This window comes from Linderina pennispora, assembly GCF_002104995.1.
Source record: "Linderina pennispora strain ATCC 12442 chromosome Unknown DL89scaffold_153, whole genome shotgun sequence".
In the NCBI taxonomy this organism is placed as follows: Eukaryota; Fungi; Kickxellomycota; class Kickxellomycetes; order Kickxellales; family Kickxellaceae; genus Linderina; species Linderina pennispora.
This window is the reverse complement of record NW_024468401.1, coordinates 1-16,775: the sequence shown is the minus strand read 5'-3', so window position 1 is coordinate 16,775 and position 16,775 is coordinate 1. Positions and strand designations below refer to the sequence as shown.

At 53.5% G+C, this 16,775-nt stretch overlaps 3 protein-coding genes across 3 annotated transcripts; all 3 read left to right on the top strand.

Annotated features, from left to right (window-relative positions):
• Positions 1-10,330: 10,330 nt before the first annotated feature.
• DL89DRAFT_230480 (uncharacterized protein) lies at positions 10,331-10,732 on the top strand (the record flags this gene model as incomplete). Its single annotated transcript, XM_040884903.1, has 1 exon — positions 10,331-10,732. One exon carries the CDS (start codon positions 10,331-10,333, stop codon positions 10,730-10,732), a length of 402 nt encoding a protein of 133 aa, XP_040739071.1.
• A 316-nt stretch (positions 10,733-11,048) lies between these two features.
• On the top strand, positions 11,049-11,542 carry DL89DRAFT_263068 (uncharacterized protein; the record flags this gene model as incomplete). The annotated part of the gene is made up of 3 exons (XM_040885885.1): positions 11,049-11,114; positions 11,223-11,368; positions 11,398-11,542. The coding sequence occupies 3 exons, from the start codon at positions 11,049-11,051 to the stop codon at positions 11,540-11,542; spliced, it is 357 nt and encodes a 118-aa protein (XP_040739070.1).
• Positions 11,543-15,078: 3,536 nt separating this feature from the next.
• On the top strand, positions 15,079-15,455 carry DL89DRAFT_298046 (uncharacterized protein; the record flags this gene model as incomplete). Its single annotated transcript, XM_040890774.1, has 3 exons — positions 15,079-15,110; positions 15,202-15,252; positions 15,284-15,455. 3 exons carry the CDS (start codon positions 15,079-15,081, stop codon positions 15,453-15,455), a joined length of 255 nt encoding a protein of 84 aa, XP_040739069.1.
• Positions 15,456-16,775: the final 1,320 nt, after the last annotated feature.

The following is a 16,775-nucleotide window of genomic DNA, read 5'->3' as shown; positions in this document are numbered from 1 at the left end:
TTGGCCGCAAGACCCAGCACGCGCAGACCGCGGGCGGCCATGCCCTCGCAGTGCTCGCCAGTGGCAGCGGTAAGATCGTCAGTAAGCGGCACGCTGTTATTACCTAGGAGGGATACTGCATTGGAAGTAGCTGAGCGAGCAATGTCCTCCGACGATGAAGCACTGGTAAGGAATCCAGCGGCACTGGTGAGCTGATGTGTGCACTTCGAAAGCACCTCTTCAGGAGCGCCCTTGACTGCCACCAGCAGGCAGCGTCTTGTGGTCGACCCGCCGCTGGTACTGTGCATGGGGACCTCGTACACAACACTCATGCGCTTGCGGTCCGAGTCGAATGCATTTTCGACTAGGAGCTTGAGCGTGGCAGCTGGATCAGCACTGACAAACTCCCGCTTGCGCACACCCGCCTTTTGTGCAGCAATGACCATGGCGACTTCGGTTGGGTCTCCAATACTCCTCCACTGAGCCTCGGCTTCGTCGTAAAACACCTCTGCGTTGTTGCATAACGCGCTGGCAACCATCGACATGTCAGCAGCCGCTGTGCCATGCTTTTCTGTCTGCGTCATGTCCATGGGCGGTGCCGTGCGCCTACTGACATGACCGCGATACACAACCTCGCCCTCATTTGGGTCCTGCGATGTCGACTTTGTGAACTCGAACAATATGCCGTTGGCATCAACCAGCTCGCTAGCACCCATCTTGCCCTCAGTCAGCGTGCCGGTCTTGTCGGAGCAGATCACTGTTACACTGCCAAGAGTCTCAACAGCCGGAAGGGTCCGCACCAGGGCATTCCGGCGCGCCAAGCGATGAACACCAAGCGACATAGTGACTGTGGTCACGGCCACCAGGCCCTCGGGGATCACAGACACAGCGAGCGAAATGCCGGTAATGAAGATGGGCACAAACTTGCGGCCCCAGGCAACACCGCAGATTACAATGCAGGCGCATAGCGACAGGGCCAAGACCACGAGCCAGAGTCCGAGGCGGGCGAGTTTGCGCTGGATCGGCGTGCGTCTCACCGAGGATGCCGACCGGTTGATGGCAACACTGATCTTGCCAATCTCGGTTTTTGCACCGGTGCGGATGACGATGCCGCGGCCACGACCGCGAGCCACCAGCGTTGACATGAACGCGTTGCCTTTGCAGTCGCCCAGAGGCAGCTGGCGGGTACGCACCTTGATTTCCTTTGGATCCTTGCGCACACCAATGCTCTCGCCAGTCAGCACGCTTTCGACGATTTCGAGCTGCGCGCATGAAACAAGCCGCAAGTCGGCAGGGATTGATTCGCCTTCGCTGACCTCGACTAGATCGCCAGGAACCAGGTCAGCTGCATCAATCGTCTCCAGGCTGCCGTCGCGGATGACCTGCGCGTGCGGCGTGCTCAGATTCTCCAGTGCCGAGAGGGTTCTGCCAGCCTTGATCTCCTGCCACGAGCCGACGATCGTGTTGAGCACGACCACGACAGCCAAGACGATCGACGACTTCCACTCGCCATCGATGGCGGTGGCAACGATGGCCGCACACAGCATCAGTACCATGACATCAGTCAGTTGGACCCAGACGATCTTCCACCAGGGGCGGCGCACGGGTCGCGGCAGCTCGTTGGTGCCGTAGAATTCGCGGTGCTTGAGAACCTGCTCGGGCGACAGGCCATTGTTGAGGTCAGTGCGGAACATGGCGACGAGCTTCTCGATCGTGCGGTCAAAGTACAGGCTGGGCGGCGGGAACGCGGCTCCACCGGTGACTGGCATATGGTACGAATGGCCGTCGTCGTCGATGATCTTGCCGAACTTGTCGATGATCGGCGCCAGCGCGCGCTGTTCATGCTCGTCGACCAGGTCACGCCAGTCGTTGCCTCGGGGCAGGCATGCTAGCGTGAGCCTAAGCATGGTGACAGCCGCCAGCCTTTCTTCGTCAGGGCCATTGTCCGAAATCCGCTTGTGGAGCTTGAGCGCGCGGCGCAGGTCAGCCACAGGCTTGCCGCCCACGCACTGCTGGAACTCGATGACCTCTTCGATGAACTGGCCAAACAAGAAGTACGCCGACCTTGCGTTCTCTGACAGGCGCTTCTTCAGAAACGAGCCCTCCTCGTCAACCATGGTCATCAGCAGGGCATCGCACAGGCGGCGCATCAGCCCAATGTCCAGGTGCGGCTGCTGGCGCGACTTCAGACGAAAGTCAACCACATACTGCAGGCTGTCGAGCACCTCAGTCAGCGATACATCGGCAGCAGCCACCTCGCGAGGCTGGGACTGCTGGGCGCCGGCGGTCTGCTCGGATTCGGCCGATCCCACGGTGGTTGCTGAGGGCGAGCGGCGCAGCTGGCGCAAGAGCGGATTGTTGTGGACGAGCTGGTAGCGGCGTCCGTGGCCACGCTGAGCACGCGCGGCGTGGATGTCGAACAGGTCGACAACATGGATGCCGATCTGGAACTCGACTGATTCCTTGCCATCAAGCACCGGCATGTCGGCAGGGTACACGTCGATGGAGGCAGAGGATGCCTCGGGTGAGGCAGCGGTGGCGATAGCCGTAGCAGCAGCATGGGCGTCGCCGGGTACAGAGGGGTTTAAATCTTCGGTGATATAGGAACTTCCATTACGAACAGGGTTTACCATTGACTTGGGTCAGGAGAGAAATTGCTAAAGGCGAGGGCTCTGGGCTTGGTGCTTGGGGGTAGTGTGCTATGAGTTTGTAGCTGACTCTTTGGCTTGGCAAGAGAGATTTAGAGGCAGAAAAGGAGAGTAGGGTAGAGTGCTAGACAAGAGTCAGGCGCTGGATGCGGAACTTTTTATATCCAAAAAAACGGTGCCCTAGCAGACAGCGTATGCTCGGATCTTGTTGCTCAGCGGGCACGTGTGAACAACCAGGGAGGCACAACAAACAGCAGACTGCAGAATTCCGTCATTGCGACCAGGAGGGAGATCCCCTGCTGCGCCTTTTATCTGTGCTCTCACGGGGCTCATAGTCGAGCATTTTTATTTTTTGGCTGCAGATTCGCGCTTCTAGAAGACCGAGGCCAGGGTCAGCAATCCCCTCCCCCGCACACCGAAGCCTGCGAGCCCCTTTGTTTGGGACGCGCCTTTTACATACGCAGCAATTGTCGAGCTCAATGCGCCAGCTTTTTCTAGAACATCCATTTACACGGGGACAAGCCATCCTGGCCACATGTGAGTCGATTGAGTTGGTACTTGCCAAGAAGCTACTTTTCGGCTGGCCGCATCGTCAGGTATTCGTTGGCAATACTCTTGACGGCCAGCATGACGGCCTCGTAGAGGCACTCCTCGTTCATCTCCTGCTTGCGCTGCACGGCGCTATCGGTGGCCATGGTCACGGTGCTGCCCAGTGCGACGTCCACGTCTGCATCCACAATCTGGTCGCGCGGCTCAGCCCAGCATGCAAGCGGAAGCATCTGCGAGAATGTCCGCAGCGTCTGCTTGCGCGCCGGGTCACGCAGCACCACGCAGAGACCCAGGAATCCCTGGTCCTCAATAGGCATCACCGAGAACGGCTGGATTCCCAGCAGCAGCTCGGTCTTGTGCGCCTTGTAGAACAGCGGGCTCTCGGCGTGCGCCTTCGGCTCCTCCCCAGCAGCCTCCGCTGGCTGCGCCATTCCCTCCACCGCGTGCTGCACAAACTGGATAGCCGTGACTGCCGCGCCGTAGCCGCCGTCAAAGCCCTTGGGCAGCGTGAAGGTGTCGCCGCGCTTAGCCTGCATCTCGGGAGCACCCTCCAGCTCCTTAGCCGCGCTCTTCACGGTAATCTCGCCGTGGCCGTGGAAGTCAAACACCGAGTCCATGGTCCGGTACACGACGCTCTCCATGTTGCTGTCCTGCAGGTTATCCACCAGCCGGACCGTAAACACTTCGTGATCCTGGATCGGCGGTGCGATCGTGTCGATGACCGAGTCCAGCGACCGCTTCAGCTCGCCGCTGAACTTGGTGATATTCTCCTGGTTCACCAGCGTCTTCACCCGCCCCTCGATCATCTTCGATGCCTCGGTGCTGCGCACCTGATCAATCGATGACTTTAGCTTGCCGATGCCACTCTTGAGCTGCGCGTTCTGCTCAACCAGAGCTGCCGCCTGACCCCAAATCCCGCCCCACGACCAGCTGCCGCTCTGCGCTGGGTGCGCTGGCTGTGCTGGCTGCTCCGCTGACTCTGTCAGGTCATCAATAAACTTGAGCATGGTCTTGGGGTCCTCCTTTGCCTTTTCGCCGTCGCTCTCCTTGGCAGCATCCTTTGCATTGGCGGAGGCATTCTCGGCAGCATCAGCTTCGGCCTCGGCCTCATCAGCGATTTCGAGTGTCTCCAGGAACTGCAGAGCGTCGTCGCGTGCCTTTTTCTTGGCATCCGAGTCGTTCTTTGGCGGCATTTCTTAACAAGGTAGCTAATTGATAAAACACAAAAAATGAAGAACAAAAAAGACGCTTGCGATGAAACGCCAGCTTCGATCAGCAGCTGAGCTCATGGGTCAGGGGGTGGGGGCCGACTTTGAAATTGCGACCTTGACCATATAAAAACTCCAACTAGGCCTCGAGCCAGCACCAGAAATGGCCAGCACACGGATAGCCAATAGCCAGCATATGTACACATACCTGCTTTCGATTCTTGCTGCCGCCATAGCAGTTTTTGCTGCAGAGGAGCCGCCAGCCCGCACGCCGCTGCCAGCCACCACGCTGACAATGGAGACTACATACCGGCCCGGAATGACCACGACCGCACCCGACACACGCATCTTCACGCCTCTACCGTTCACGCCCAACCTGCGCCATATCATCGACTCTGCCACCACTGAGCCATCGGTTGCCAATATTGTGCGCAACGCGCACATCCAGATTTACGACGACAGATCCACTGCTCGCGAGGAACTCTAGACAAAGAATTTTAATATATTTGTTGCCTCCAACAACGTTTTGAATGTGTTTTTACTTGCGGTCAGGCTTGTTGAGCAGATCAATGGCATCGGCGACAGGATCGGTGGGCTTCGTCTTTGCTCCACCCTTCTTGGTCACACCAGCCATGTTGCTGGAATGGAGCAGCTCCTTGATCCTTCCAAGGTAGGCCGACTGCAGCTCACTCGGCTTCGCGTTTCTTCCCTTGGAGTACGAGAATCCACCCCTCGATCCGGTCTCAAACACCAGCGCTGACTCGCGCGTGCCACGCGGCCGTGTCGACAGGATGACATCGGGCTTGCCGTGGCTGTCAAACTTGGCCGACGCGACATAGAACGTCTTGACATCGCGGTACTGGAAGCCCTCCTCGGCCGAGTGACTCGGCAGCGGCAGGTACGCAATAATGCCCTGCACAGCAACAGCATAGCCACCAGCCGCACGGTTCAGCACACGGCCCTGCACCTGCAGCTCCTCACTCGCTGGCACGTAGTCGTGGTAGGTCGGCGAGTTGTGGATGCCGTCCTCGGACGTGTTCCGCATGTTGGTCGCATTCATAAACGACAGCGCCTCCTCCACTACAACCTTGCCGTCCTTCACTGCCTGCTTCCACTCGCCGCGCCGCGCCCGCGCCTCGTCCAAAAACTCCTCCCACTGCTTCCGTGTCATCAGGCCGATGTTACGCACTGGCCCTGAGCTCTTGGCATCCGCCTCCTCTGCCTGCTCGCCGTCGAACCGGCTCAGCGTTGCCGAGAACATGCTGTTGCTGGCTGGCGCCGAGCGCGGCGACCGCGACTCGGGGAAGTTCTCCTTCCACGCGTTCACCATCATCACCTGCTGGTTCGCGCTCTCAAACGGTGTGATCTGCTCCTTGGTATCCAGAGACCCGATCGTCACCAAACGCGTGTGCACCTTGGACGGCATCGTGCGCTTCAGGCCCCAGTCGCCGTGCGTTGCTGCCTCCGAGAACGTTGTGTACACCTGCTTGATCTTCGGGTCAAAGCTCGCCAGCTTCGATGTGCGGTACAGCCTCGCGAACGCACTCTCCATTTTGACTAAAGCGAAGTTGAATTGGGTCGGAAAATGAATGTTACTGACTGAAAAAGCAAATGCACAGGCGATTTCAAAATGAAGCAGGTGAAAAACCGAGCCATTATCAGCACCAAGCAGGCATGTGATCTGAACAGGTGATAAATTAACGTAAATCTAGATATCGGCTACCGCGCAGCCGGAGCCCGCCGCGGCTGGCTAAGCCTGAAGATTGCCACATCGGCGTCGGGCTTGACGTTCATGTCCTGCGGGGTGATCAGGATAAACTGCGTTGTGCTGCTGGACTTTGCGCTGTCAACCATCATCCGCATGGCGATGGCTCTGTTGGCTGCATCCATAAACACATCAAACTCGTCCAGCGCCCGGACCGGACAGCTCATGGCCTCCCACAGCGACAGCAGCAGGCAGATGGTTGTGAACGACTTTTCGCCGCCCGACAGCGACTTGGTGTCCTTTCGCTGGAATCCCTCGCCGTTCTGTGGCTGGCTGTTCCTCGAGTTGTGCCCGCTGACCAGATCCTGGTCTGTCTGCACCTTGGGCACCAGTGTGCGATTGGCGTGGTCAAACTCGAGCTTGCCCATGTATCCGCGCTGATACAGGTGCTGCGTGAACTGCATCTTGGTGCGCACCGTCATCGAGTCGCGGAACTGGATCCACTTTTGCAGCCTTTGCTGGTGCGCTGTCTTCAACACAGCCACGAGTTTGCTGATGCTGCGCACTTCCTCCTTGGCCTTGGCATACGCCGTGATGTGGAGGTCGGCTTTCTCGGCCACCTGGTCCAGCGACATGCGGCTGGACTTTTCGATCTCGTCCAGCCGTGCCTTGCACTCACTGATCATGCGGTCCAGTGTCGCCGCCGGGTGCTTGACGCGCACGCGCTCCTCGCTGACCCGTCTCGCCTGCACCTGCTGCTCCTGGACCACTGCCTTGGCATCGGCGTGCTGCCGCTCCAGTGCTGCGGCCTTCTCTTGCAGGCTAACACGCTTGGCGTTCCAGTAATCAGTGTTGTTGATGTGCTTTTGCCGCTCCGACGCCATGTCGTCAGCCTCTTGCCGCAGCTGCGCCGCATGCTCTCTGGTACGCGCAATCTTGGCATCCACCAGCGCAATGTTGCTCTCAATCTGTTCCATCTCCTCCTTTTTCGCCTGCTGCTGCGCAAAGAGGTCGCGGAACTGGCTCTTGATCGACTCTAGCTGCTGTGTCAGGTGCCCGTGCTCGGTTTCCAGCGCTGAGATCTTGGCTGGCTCATCGCTCAGTAGCTGGTCGCGCAGCTGCTGGATCTCGGCCTGCAGCTTGTTTACATGGCTGCGCGCCAGTCGGATCGCACTGTTGCCATCCATGTGCTTCGTTTTGAGCCCCTCCTGCTCGCGCTCAACCTGCTGCAGCGCACGCTGCGCCTTGTTCAGCTCTCCGTTGTGCTGCGCCAGCTGCTTCTTCTCGCGCTCAATCATCCGGGCCACATCTTCACCCAGGCGGCCGGACTGCGGCACCATTCGCATTGCCTGCGTTGACAGACCCCCGGACCGCGTGCCCACGCTGTACCCTTCGGCCGTCAGACACGCTATCACGTTGCGTGGGAATCCCCCCCTGTTCGATTGCATGATCTTGTCACCCATCGCGCGCTGCTCGACCAGAATCACTTGCTCGATGCGGTTCAGGTTAATCAGCTGCCGCTTCACCACTTCGTTGCTGACATCCAGTGCACGCAGAACAGTTGTAAACCGCTGATCGGGCTCGCCATGCGAATAATCAAACAGCTCGGTGTTGCAAATAATTATGCGTGACTGGCACCCGCACCGACGCATAATGGCGTCCAGAGTTTGTCGGTCTGCATGCGACTCAACCAGGAACGCATTCAGAACTTTGTCCAGCAAGCTCTCGATGACCCGGGACCACTTGGAGTCGCGCAGCTTCAGGAACTTGCCCAGCGGCCCAACTGGCTTCATACCGCGCCACTGTGCCCGGTCAACTAGATCCAGTACTTCCGGCACGCCCCTCCCAAACGCATTCATATGGTTGGTGGTCTGCTTCTCCAGGCTGTCCAGCGCATTCCTGCACTTGGTTACCGCAACTGTGTGCTTGTCAACGTCACGGTACCGCGCACTCTTGCTTTCGCGCAACCCTGCCGATTTGTTCTCGTACTCAAGCTGCTTCTCCTGCAACTGCGTGACCTTGGCCTCCTCGGCCTTGATCTGCTCCTCCTTGGTGCCGACCTGCTTCTGTATGGCGATGCGGCCTGTCCTGTCATCGCCCTGCAGCCGTGCCCGCTCTGCCTCGAGCTCCTTGGCAATGGCGTCGCGGCGCTGTCGGGTAGAGCGCGCAACCGAGTTCATCTCATCTTCTGTCTGCTTAAACTCGCGGAGTGCAGCGTTGATCTCGCTGAGCTCATGATACGGGACGCTGCGTTCGGCTTGTAATGGCTCCAGCTGCGCCAGCTCTCGGTCTGCCTTCTCCGCCAGCTCCTTGGACTTGCTCTGAATCTCCTCCATCCGTGCACTCTCTTCAGCGACCTTTTCGTCAATTTTCTCAATCTTTCGCTGATGTACCTGCAACGTCTCTTCGATTCCACTTGCCTCCTTCTCCGCCTCCTCAACAATCGCCCACGCCATCTGCTTGCTGAGGTCTGTAACTTGCTCAGAGAGGTTGCGTGCCTGTTTCATGTCGTCGTAATGCTGCTTCCACCGCTGCCGCTCGGCCTTCATCTCCGGAAGCACTTCCTTCTTGCGGTCGATGCTGGCCTGTGCCCGGGTAATCGCCTTGCACACAGCCTCCAAGTCGTCGCTCAGCTGCATCAGCTGCGTGCCTTTGAGGAAGAAATGGTACATCTTGTCGGGACTGGTGCTGGCTAGGAACTCGCGCGCTGCGTCCTGTGACAGAATGTTGATCGGGTTATCGATCTGAATCGCCATGTGGTCGATAATGGCCACCAAGTCCTCCTTCTTGCGCGACACCACTGCCCCGCTCTCGCCGTTTTTGATCTTGAACTGTGAAGCCGACCCCGAGTCGCTGCTGCTCAGCACCCGCTCCACTAGAATCGACGCACCAAACAGCTCCGGATGGTACGCCTCGGGACCACAATTGCGCAGCTGCACCCGCACTGTCGCCTTGCCTTGGCCCTCACGAATGAAACCCTTTAGGTTCGATGCGCGATTAGTCAGGGTCGCCTTCCCGCCCAGCGCAATAATCAGCGCGGTCAGAATTGCACTCTTGCCGCTGCCATTCTGGCCAGTGATGAAGTTCACCTTGGGACACAGGTTGACTTTGACGTGCTCGTGGCACATAAAGTCCACCAACTCGACACACTCGACAATGCCAATATCCGGCACAATGCCCTGTGCGCTGTTCCTTTGCTGGACTCCGCGCGTGCGAACCACACCTGTGTGGTCACCCCAGGTTCCATTGTCAAGCGTTCTGGAGTGCGTCGCCTTCGCTTTCTTTGACTACAGCCAGAGGTCAGTATTAGTAGGGTGCCCCAGTTTACCTAGAATGCCGAATGCATTTGCACTTTTTGCGCAGCCAGCAGAAACAAAAGGCCGATACTTGCTTTGACGACCACGTCCTCAGAGTCTGAATGTTCGCGGACCCGTGGCTCGCGCATTTTAACCATACCCCAGTTGTCGGAGTAGGAAAGATTGAACAGTACAAGTGGTGCCAGAAAATAGAGAATTGGGTAGCTCAATTGAAGAGAACAGGGATTGTGTTAAAAAAATTTTCGACACGAACATTACCCAGAACGCGTACACAAGCAAGCGTGTCATCACAGCAACTCTCGATAGTCAGCGATCTGGACTCCGATTGGTGCGCTGATATGAGGCACGTGAGATCAAGTATCAAAGCAATGCTTGGATTCACACATGGGCTGTACACGGTTGCTGCTGCCAGTCTAGAGCCAACAGATGTTCACCAAGTTCATGTAGTTTGTATAGCCCAAAACTGCCATTGTTGAAAACATGTCTCTGGGCCACTTCTTACCAATAACCACCCCCTGGAGACAGAACAATGCGGTATGTTCAAATATCGATGTTGTCTGACGTGCCAACACATTATCTCAGATGACACTGGCTAGGTTAACCACTATGCCTGACAGTTTGCAAGGAGCGCATGCTAAAGGGAAGGTGATGGTATACCAAGAAAGCTACCAATAAATATACAAATGATTGGCTGCCCCACGCTTGTTGGGAACAGGCTGTAAATCCACTGCTCGGCTTGATTTCACGCTCTCCATGGAAAATTGCGCAGCCATGCACAGTTTCTCTGCTGCCTTTCGTTGGATATAAAGCTGGGCTGTGTCGACCCCCTCCTCCACTCATCCACAACTATCTATTGGCAATTTATTCTTCAGCGCACCCCAAGCAGTCTATCGTTCTTTTCAGATGTCTTCCTCTGCTGCAGCCATGAACAAGTCTGGTGAATCTGTCAAACAGGCCGCAAGACACTATGAATTTAGTCTAATGGGACCAAAAGGTCCCAAGCGTCCTCTATCTGCATATATGTTCTATGCTCTAGCTAACCGCGACCGTCTCCGCAAAGAGAACCCTAACGCTCGCTTTGGCGAGATTGGCAGGCTCTTAGGTTCTGAGTGGTGTGGCTTGACAGACGACGAAAAGAGGCCATACATCAAGCATTATGAGGAAGATAAGGTACGATTCGAGAGAGAGAAAGCCAAGCACATCATCGAAATGGCCGAGTATGAGGCAGAGAAAGCTAAGAATAGCTATATTTCAGAGTCTGAGACTTTTGAAAACGAAGAGGATAGAAACAGCTCGCTACATCAAGTGGATTCTCCTTCTGATTAATGTCTGCTTTTGAATTTCGTAGCATTGCAAGTAGATTCTAGCACCAACGTCTAGCTATACACTCTACCATCATTTCTCTTGATAATACAGCGACAACGGACTTGTGCATATTCTTCTACACCAGCTAGGAAAGGTAGGCTTGCTTGGTGTGCAGACGGGGTTAATAAATAGGGTCTCCACTAGAATGAAGTGCGATATAAAGTAGATCCTCACAGAAGAGCAATACTGATACTCTGGACCAACGCCATGAGCAAGTGTCTCTTCGTTGCTGTCTGGAAGGTGCCTCTAGACTCCAACCAAGACTGCTACCAACTCGATGAATAGCGTTCCTGCATCTAGCAAAAATGGATCCACTTGTTTGGTGCATAGAACAACAGGCAACGTGAGCAAGCTGTTTGAGCAGACGTATGTCGCTTGACATGTCGAAAATTGGTATCAGCATCAATTTGTTTCAACACCTATCTTAAAATTTATCTTCTGTTTACTATAGCCAGCGCCTGTACCTCAACTTTTGCTCTCATCGCTCTGGCTTCAATTGCACTGTCAAGCAATGCTGTGCCTGCATCTGAGTCCGAGTTTATTCATCGTCAATACAGCTAGAGTTAGGGCTGGGGCTGGGGTTGAGACTTTCCATTTGTAAGTGTGTTTAATAACAATATTAACAGTGCCCTCAACCATGCCAACTTCAACGAGAACACTATGTATACCAACAATATCAGCGCTAACCAGGCTAATGACGTTTTCGACTCAAATACTAACTTTATTTCTGGCTACCTCAGCTCGCAAGATCATACCAACATTCAGAAATAGTGATTTTACATTTATTATACAGATTTCACCTCTAAGCTAAATCGTTCTACGTAAACTGTTTCTGATTTATGAAGTTGCTTGCCGACTCTATTGATTTATGCAAGGATAATACTGTTGCCTGTGTGAGGATGCCATACCTGATATTAGCATAGCAGTTGACTCAGGTGATGGCAAATCGGGCGTCGGCGAGAGCTATACTGCAGCCTGCTCAGTGAAAATGCCTACCAGCCTTTGATGCGCTGTGCAGGGTGCCATGTAAAAACGTATGCCGTATGACTAATCGTGAGCTGTAGTCCGTTTTAATATTAGTTTCGCCAGCTAGATATAATGGCGCACAAACGCGGCCGCATAGCACACCCTTTCCCTTTTTTTACTTCCCTTCAATGCAAAACATACCCCTTAAATATTTCTTAATTTACACACCAAATAAACGTACCAGCAATACGCCATATACAGCTACCCACACAATATTGGGAATTTAACAATTGCCTGGCCCTTGTGGCGTATATACAACGCAACCATTGTTAAGGGTTTGAAATAAACGAAGCAAAGTCATTCCTATGGAATAAACAGTACTGTAATTTCCTAGTATATCCTTCACTGATATTCCAAACGGGGCTTTGCAACATATTCGAGCATATTGACAAGGATTCCTGAGTCAAGCTCCTATAAATAATTACTATTCTGACCAGGGATCCGAAACTTTGCATTTTTTTTGCTCAGCTTTTAAAATGAAACTACCTTCACTATCATTTGTTGGTCTGAATCTTGGACTCGCTGGCATTGCTCTTTCGGCAGTGTTTAAGCTAACCCGCGAGCAGTACATTTGCGTGAAGGAAATATGGGCATCCAACTATGGTTATATTGAGAGTAGAATCGTCCAGGTTGACCCCAGCAGTCTTACCCGTGAACAAAAAAAGGCACTTGATGCTGTTTTTGATGAGGGCCAAACACCAGGTATAAATGTCACACTCCAATTTATCACAAACCCCACCCAATTACAAGCAGAGGCTGTGCTTGGAGTATTTGACGATTACGAGCGATCAATATTATTCGGTAACTGTACCTTTTAGCAAACTAGATCTCTCAATAAAGTTGACTGGAACTTTTTTGCAGTGGTATAAAAACACAGGCTATAGAAGAAAGATGTTTTAGGAAATGTCTAGGCATTCGTGCTTCTGTTGTTGGACAATACCGGCTGCGGTCTTGTTATCAGACATATATGCTCATTGGGCAGCCATTATTGCGATACTGTCCGAGTATATGAATCTTCGAGTATAGTGAATAGTGGACTGCAGTCTTGTGGCGATCCTAGAACCACAGTTAGCTCCAAAGACCACCCGTTCTCGGAGTTATATCGATACAGGTTAGGCACAAGGGCACATTGGCCACTGACTAGCCTGTGTCTAGAGTTCAAGCACTTAGTATGAATTACGTGTAGAGCAGGACTCCTGCCTGCAGGCGTTCTTATCCAAATGATCGCTATCTACACTGCTTCTTAAAACGTAAAGTAATTATCAAGTGAAGACAATGGCTTTAGATATACAGCTGATATTGACACCCAAACTATGTGGTGATATTGACAAGAGTCGTACAACACATATAAGCAGGGATCATAGCGCTACGCTATCACCTTCTTTTGCTCAGTTTTCTTGGATTCTAACAATGTAGCCCTACCAACAGTTGCTTAGCGACACTTGCTATTCACACGGTCATATGTTGTCGATTAGCCTACTATGCACACAGTATCAGTACCACAGCTGTGGACCATCGATCTGGGTATGCAGGTTGTGGGCAATACAAAATTTCGGTATCTCGCTATAAGTTATATCACTTCAATGGTCATCGCAAAATGCATTTGGGAATATATTTGGAAGCAACCAACCATAAATATTGTCAACAAGACTTGTGCGAGGGTGGTATTAATATATCGGCCTGCTGTATGGTAAGGCAGTGACTGAGTATTGAATACTACCACCTCAGAAGCAACTCTCAATGTCTCTGCAAGCTTTTGGATCACTGATCAATTACATAGTCACAGTCAGCCTTGCCGTTATTAGCTATGCAGGATTTATAATGCCCGCAAATAAGTTCCTCATACCGTCCATCGGTACACCTCAATCCAGAGAAGAGTCCCAGGCATTTATCATTACCGGGCTTGCATAGGTCACTGACTTTTTGGGCCGATGCAACAGCAGCAAGGAAAGTGATGGCGAGAGTCTTGGCGAGCATGATATACCTGGAGCTGCAAAGAAGAAGAAGCGTATTTGATATTATATTGTAGCTTTTCACAGATGGGGATGCTAGGGCCATTTTAGGTCGCTTCGACGAACGGAGCCCTGAGCCCCTAAGCCCCTGAGCCCTACAGCAGTGGAGCTGTATACATTCCAAATATCATAGTGTTTAAGTGGCTTTTGTGCCACCACCATGCCATTGTTGCCATTGTTTATGTACTGAATACGCTGGCAACTAGAATAAGCACTGCATCTTATTAAGAGAATGCAAACTATCCAATGCTTTTGAGAATAGTGGGCTCACCTTATTTTTCACTGCTGTAGTGCTGTGTCTTGATTGTGTCTCTGTACAAGGCTCTTTGCCGAGGTGTTTCCGAATGGAAGTACAGCTATTCTCATTGCTTATAAAATAATCCTGGAAAAGCCGACATAAGCGACGCTGCGAGCTGGCTGCTCATATATTGTGCTACAAGCCCCGCGAGAGCATGTGCGACCTGTCAGACCGAGCCGAACTGGTCCAAGCCGGAGCGGTCCTCATGGTCCGAGCCAGCCGCCATAGCACAGCTGTACGAGCAATGATGCGAGATTAGTGATCTCATCATCTCTCATGTCAGGATTGTAATTCTCCAGCGATCCTAGAGCTACATTGGCTCGTGAGATTGCTGCGCTCCCGAGCATTATTATTGTGTGCCAGGCGCAAGAGATGGCCATCTAGATAAGGTACTTGCAAACAGGAGTCCTGTACCACACGTAGTTCATGCTACTTATGTTTGCTGTAACATGCTGATGGGCAGGCACATGTGAGGTGTGGACGTGGCAGCATGTGTAAGGGCCGGCTTTTTAATATAGTTGACGTGTCAGTTTTTGAGGAAATCAAAGGGATCTTCTGCTTTGCTGCCAAACAAATGCCAGCTCGATGAGCTCCTTCATGCAATATCGTCAGCCCAGAGATTCTCGCACCAAAATATTTAAATAGGCTATGTGGTGTACATACCTTGGAGTCGGAGCTTGAGACCTTAGCGCCTCCTCACAATACAAATGAGCGGGTCACAAGCGGGGATGAGGAAACTGAGGCAGCATCGAAATCTAGTATTGTTTGGACAACACTTTACCCTTTTGGCGTGATGGCCAATGCCGATTACAGGCTCAGCATCGAACTGGTCAAGACTAAGAGCGATTGTCGGGCCTGCTCGCTACAACATTGACATGCGCGGTACATGCCCCGAATTTACACCAGGGCCCATACACATTTTTTGGTGAGGATTTTCTACCCTGCTACCCACATCCGGATTGCTTGCGACTATGAGCAGCGGCGAGAATGAAAATCGGCCAAAGTACAGCTAGATACTATATACCACTACAGTGACACCTGATTACGTGGATTTTCGCATGTGGTGGTGTGTATGAAGCCGTGTACAGCGACAGCGTAACACAATACACCAAGACTGTCGAGTTTGTGGTCAAATACCATTTCGGGTTGCTCAGCTAGCATATACTGCGTTCGAAGACAATCCACGCCGGATCATTATCTGCCGTATGAGGACGACGATGATGCAGGGTCGAGCGAAGAGGAGCTGGATACCGTTGAGTTCACGCCAACCAGTGCTGATGCGACCTCGCTTGTGCCCGAGACACCGACGCCTACATCTCATATCAACGAGGTGCATATCGAGCTCTGATGATGAAGCTGAATATACTCACTCCTAGCCCTTAGATAAGAGCTTCGTAGAAAACCACATTTTGTCCCCGGTGGGACCAAACCAGTCTTGGGCCCAGCTGCAGGGCGCCAGAATTGCCTTGTTACCGGCTAGCCGGACGAGGCGACATGGCGAGAGCAGCTGTGCATGTACCCTGGTTTAATTCACGATCAAATCAATTGTGCGCTTAGTCTTTTGGTGGCAAAACTCCAGACATAGGTTTTTTTTTTTGGCTGCTCGGCTCTCGAGCTGCTCAATGCTTTTCTTTGAATTTCTTTGCAATTCATCCTTTTAATGAACGGGCATCAAGGGTTTGTAATACAGCACACTATGGACAAGATCATCGACGGGCTGTTTGTGGGCAGCGCCATGGCAGAGAGCGACCGCGCAAAGCTGCAGGAGCACGGCATCACACATATCCTGACAGTCGCGTCCAACTACACGCCCTCGTACCCCGAACCAGTTCACATACAAGAGCATTTCCATCGAAGACATGGAGCAGGAAACATTATCCAGTACTTCCCGAGTGCAACGAGTACATTAAGGATGCGATTTCATCAGGGGGACAGATTCTGGTGCACTGCCTGCGGGGCAGTCGCGCAGCGCTACAGTGGCGCTGGCGTACATCATGCAGAAAGACGATGTGGGGCGGGATGAAGCGCTAGAGGCGATGAAGGCCAGGCGGCCGCAGGTGCATCCGAATCCAGGCTTCATGGACCAGCTGGAGCTGTACCACGATCTGCGGTACGAGTGACACCGTCAAAGCCGCTGTATCGCGGTTCTTGATCAACCACAGTGCCGAGCACTTTAGGGAGTACGGGTCTGTTGAGCACGTAGAGCTGGGGGCTGATCCGCTGGCGCAGCCGATGCCGGCGCAGCGGCAGTGGCGGTGCAAAAAGTGTCGTCGGCCGTTGGTGACCGAGGCAAATGTGCTGGAGCACCAGCCGGGTCCTGGGCAGGTTGCGTTTTCATGGAACAAGCGTAATGCGAGTGGGATGGATACGCCGCATGCGTTCCCGCAGAACCGCGCTGCTCGTCGCTGTTTGTCGAGCCGATGGCGTGGATGGAGGGTGTGGACACCGGACTGGTGGAGAACAAGGTGTGCTGCCCAAAGTGCGACGCGAAGCTGGGCGCGTTCAACTGGGCGGGTGCGCAGTGCTCGTGCGGCAAATGGGTGACACCGTCATTCCAGATCCACCGCAATCGTGTCGACGAGGTACGCCAGAATCCGCTGCTGCCGCGCAGGCTCCACTAGATGTATTCGATTAACAAGTAACCTATGTAAAGATGATCAGCACCAGC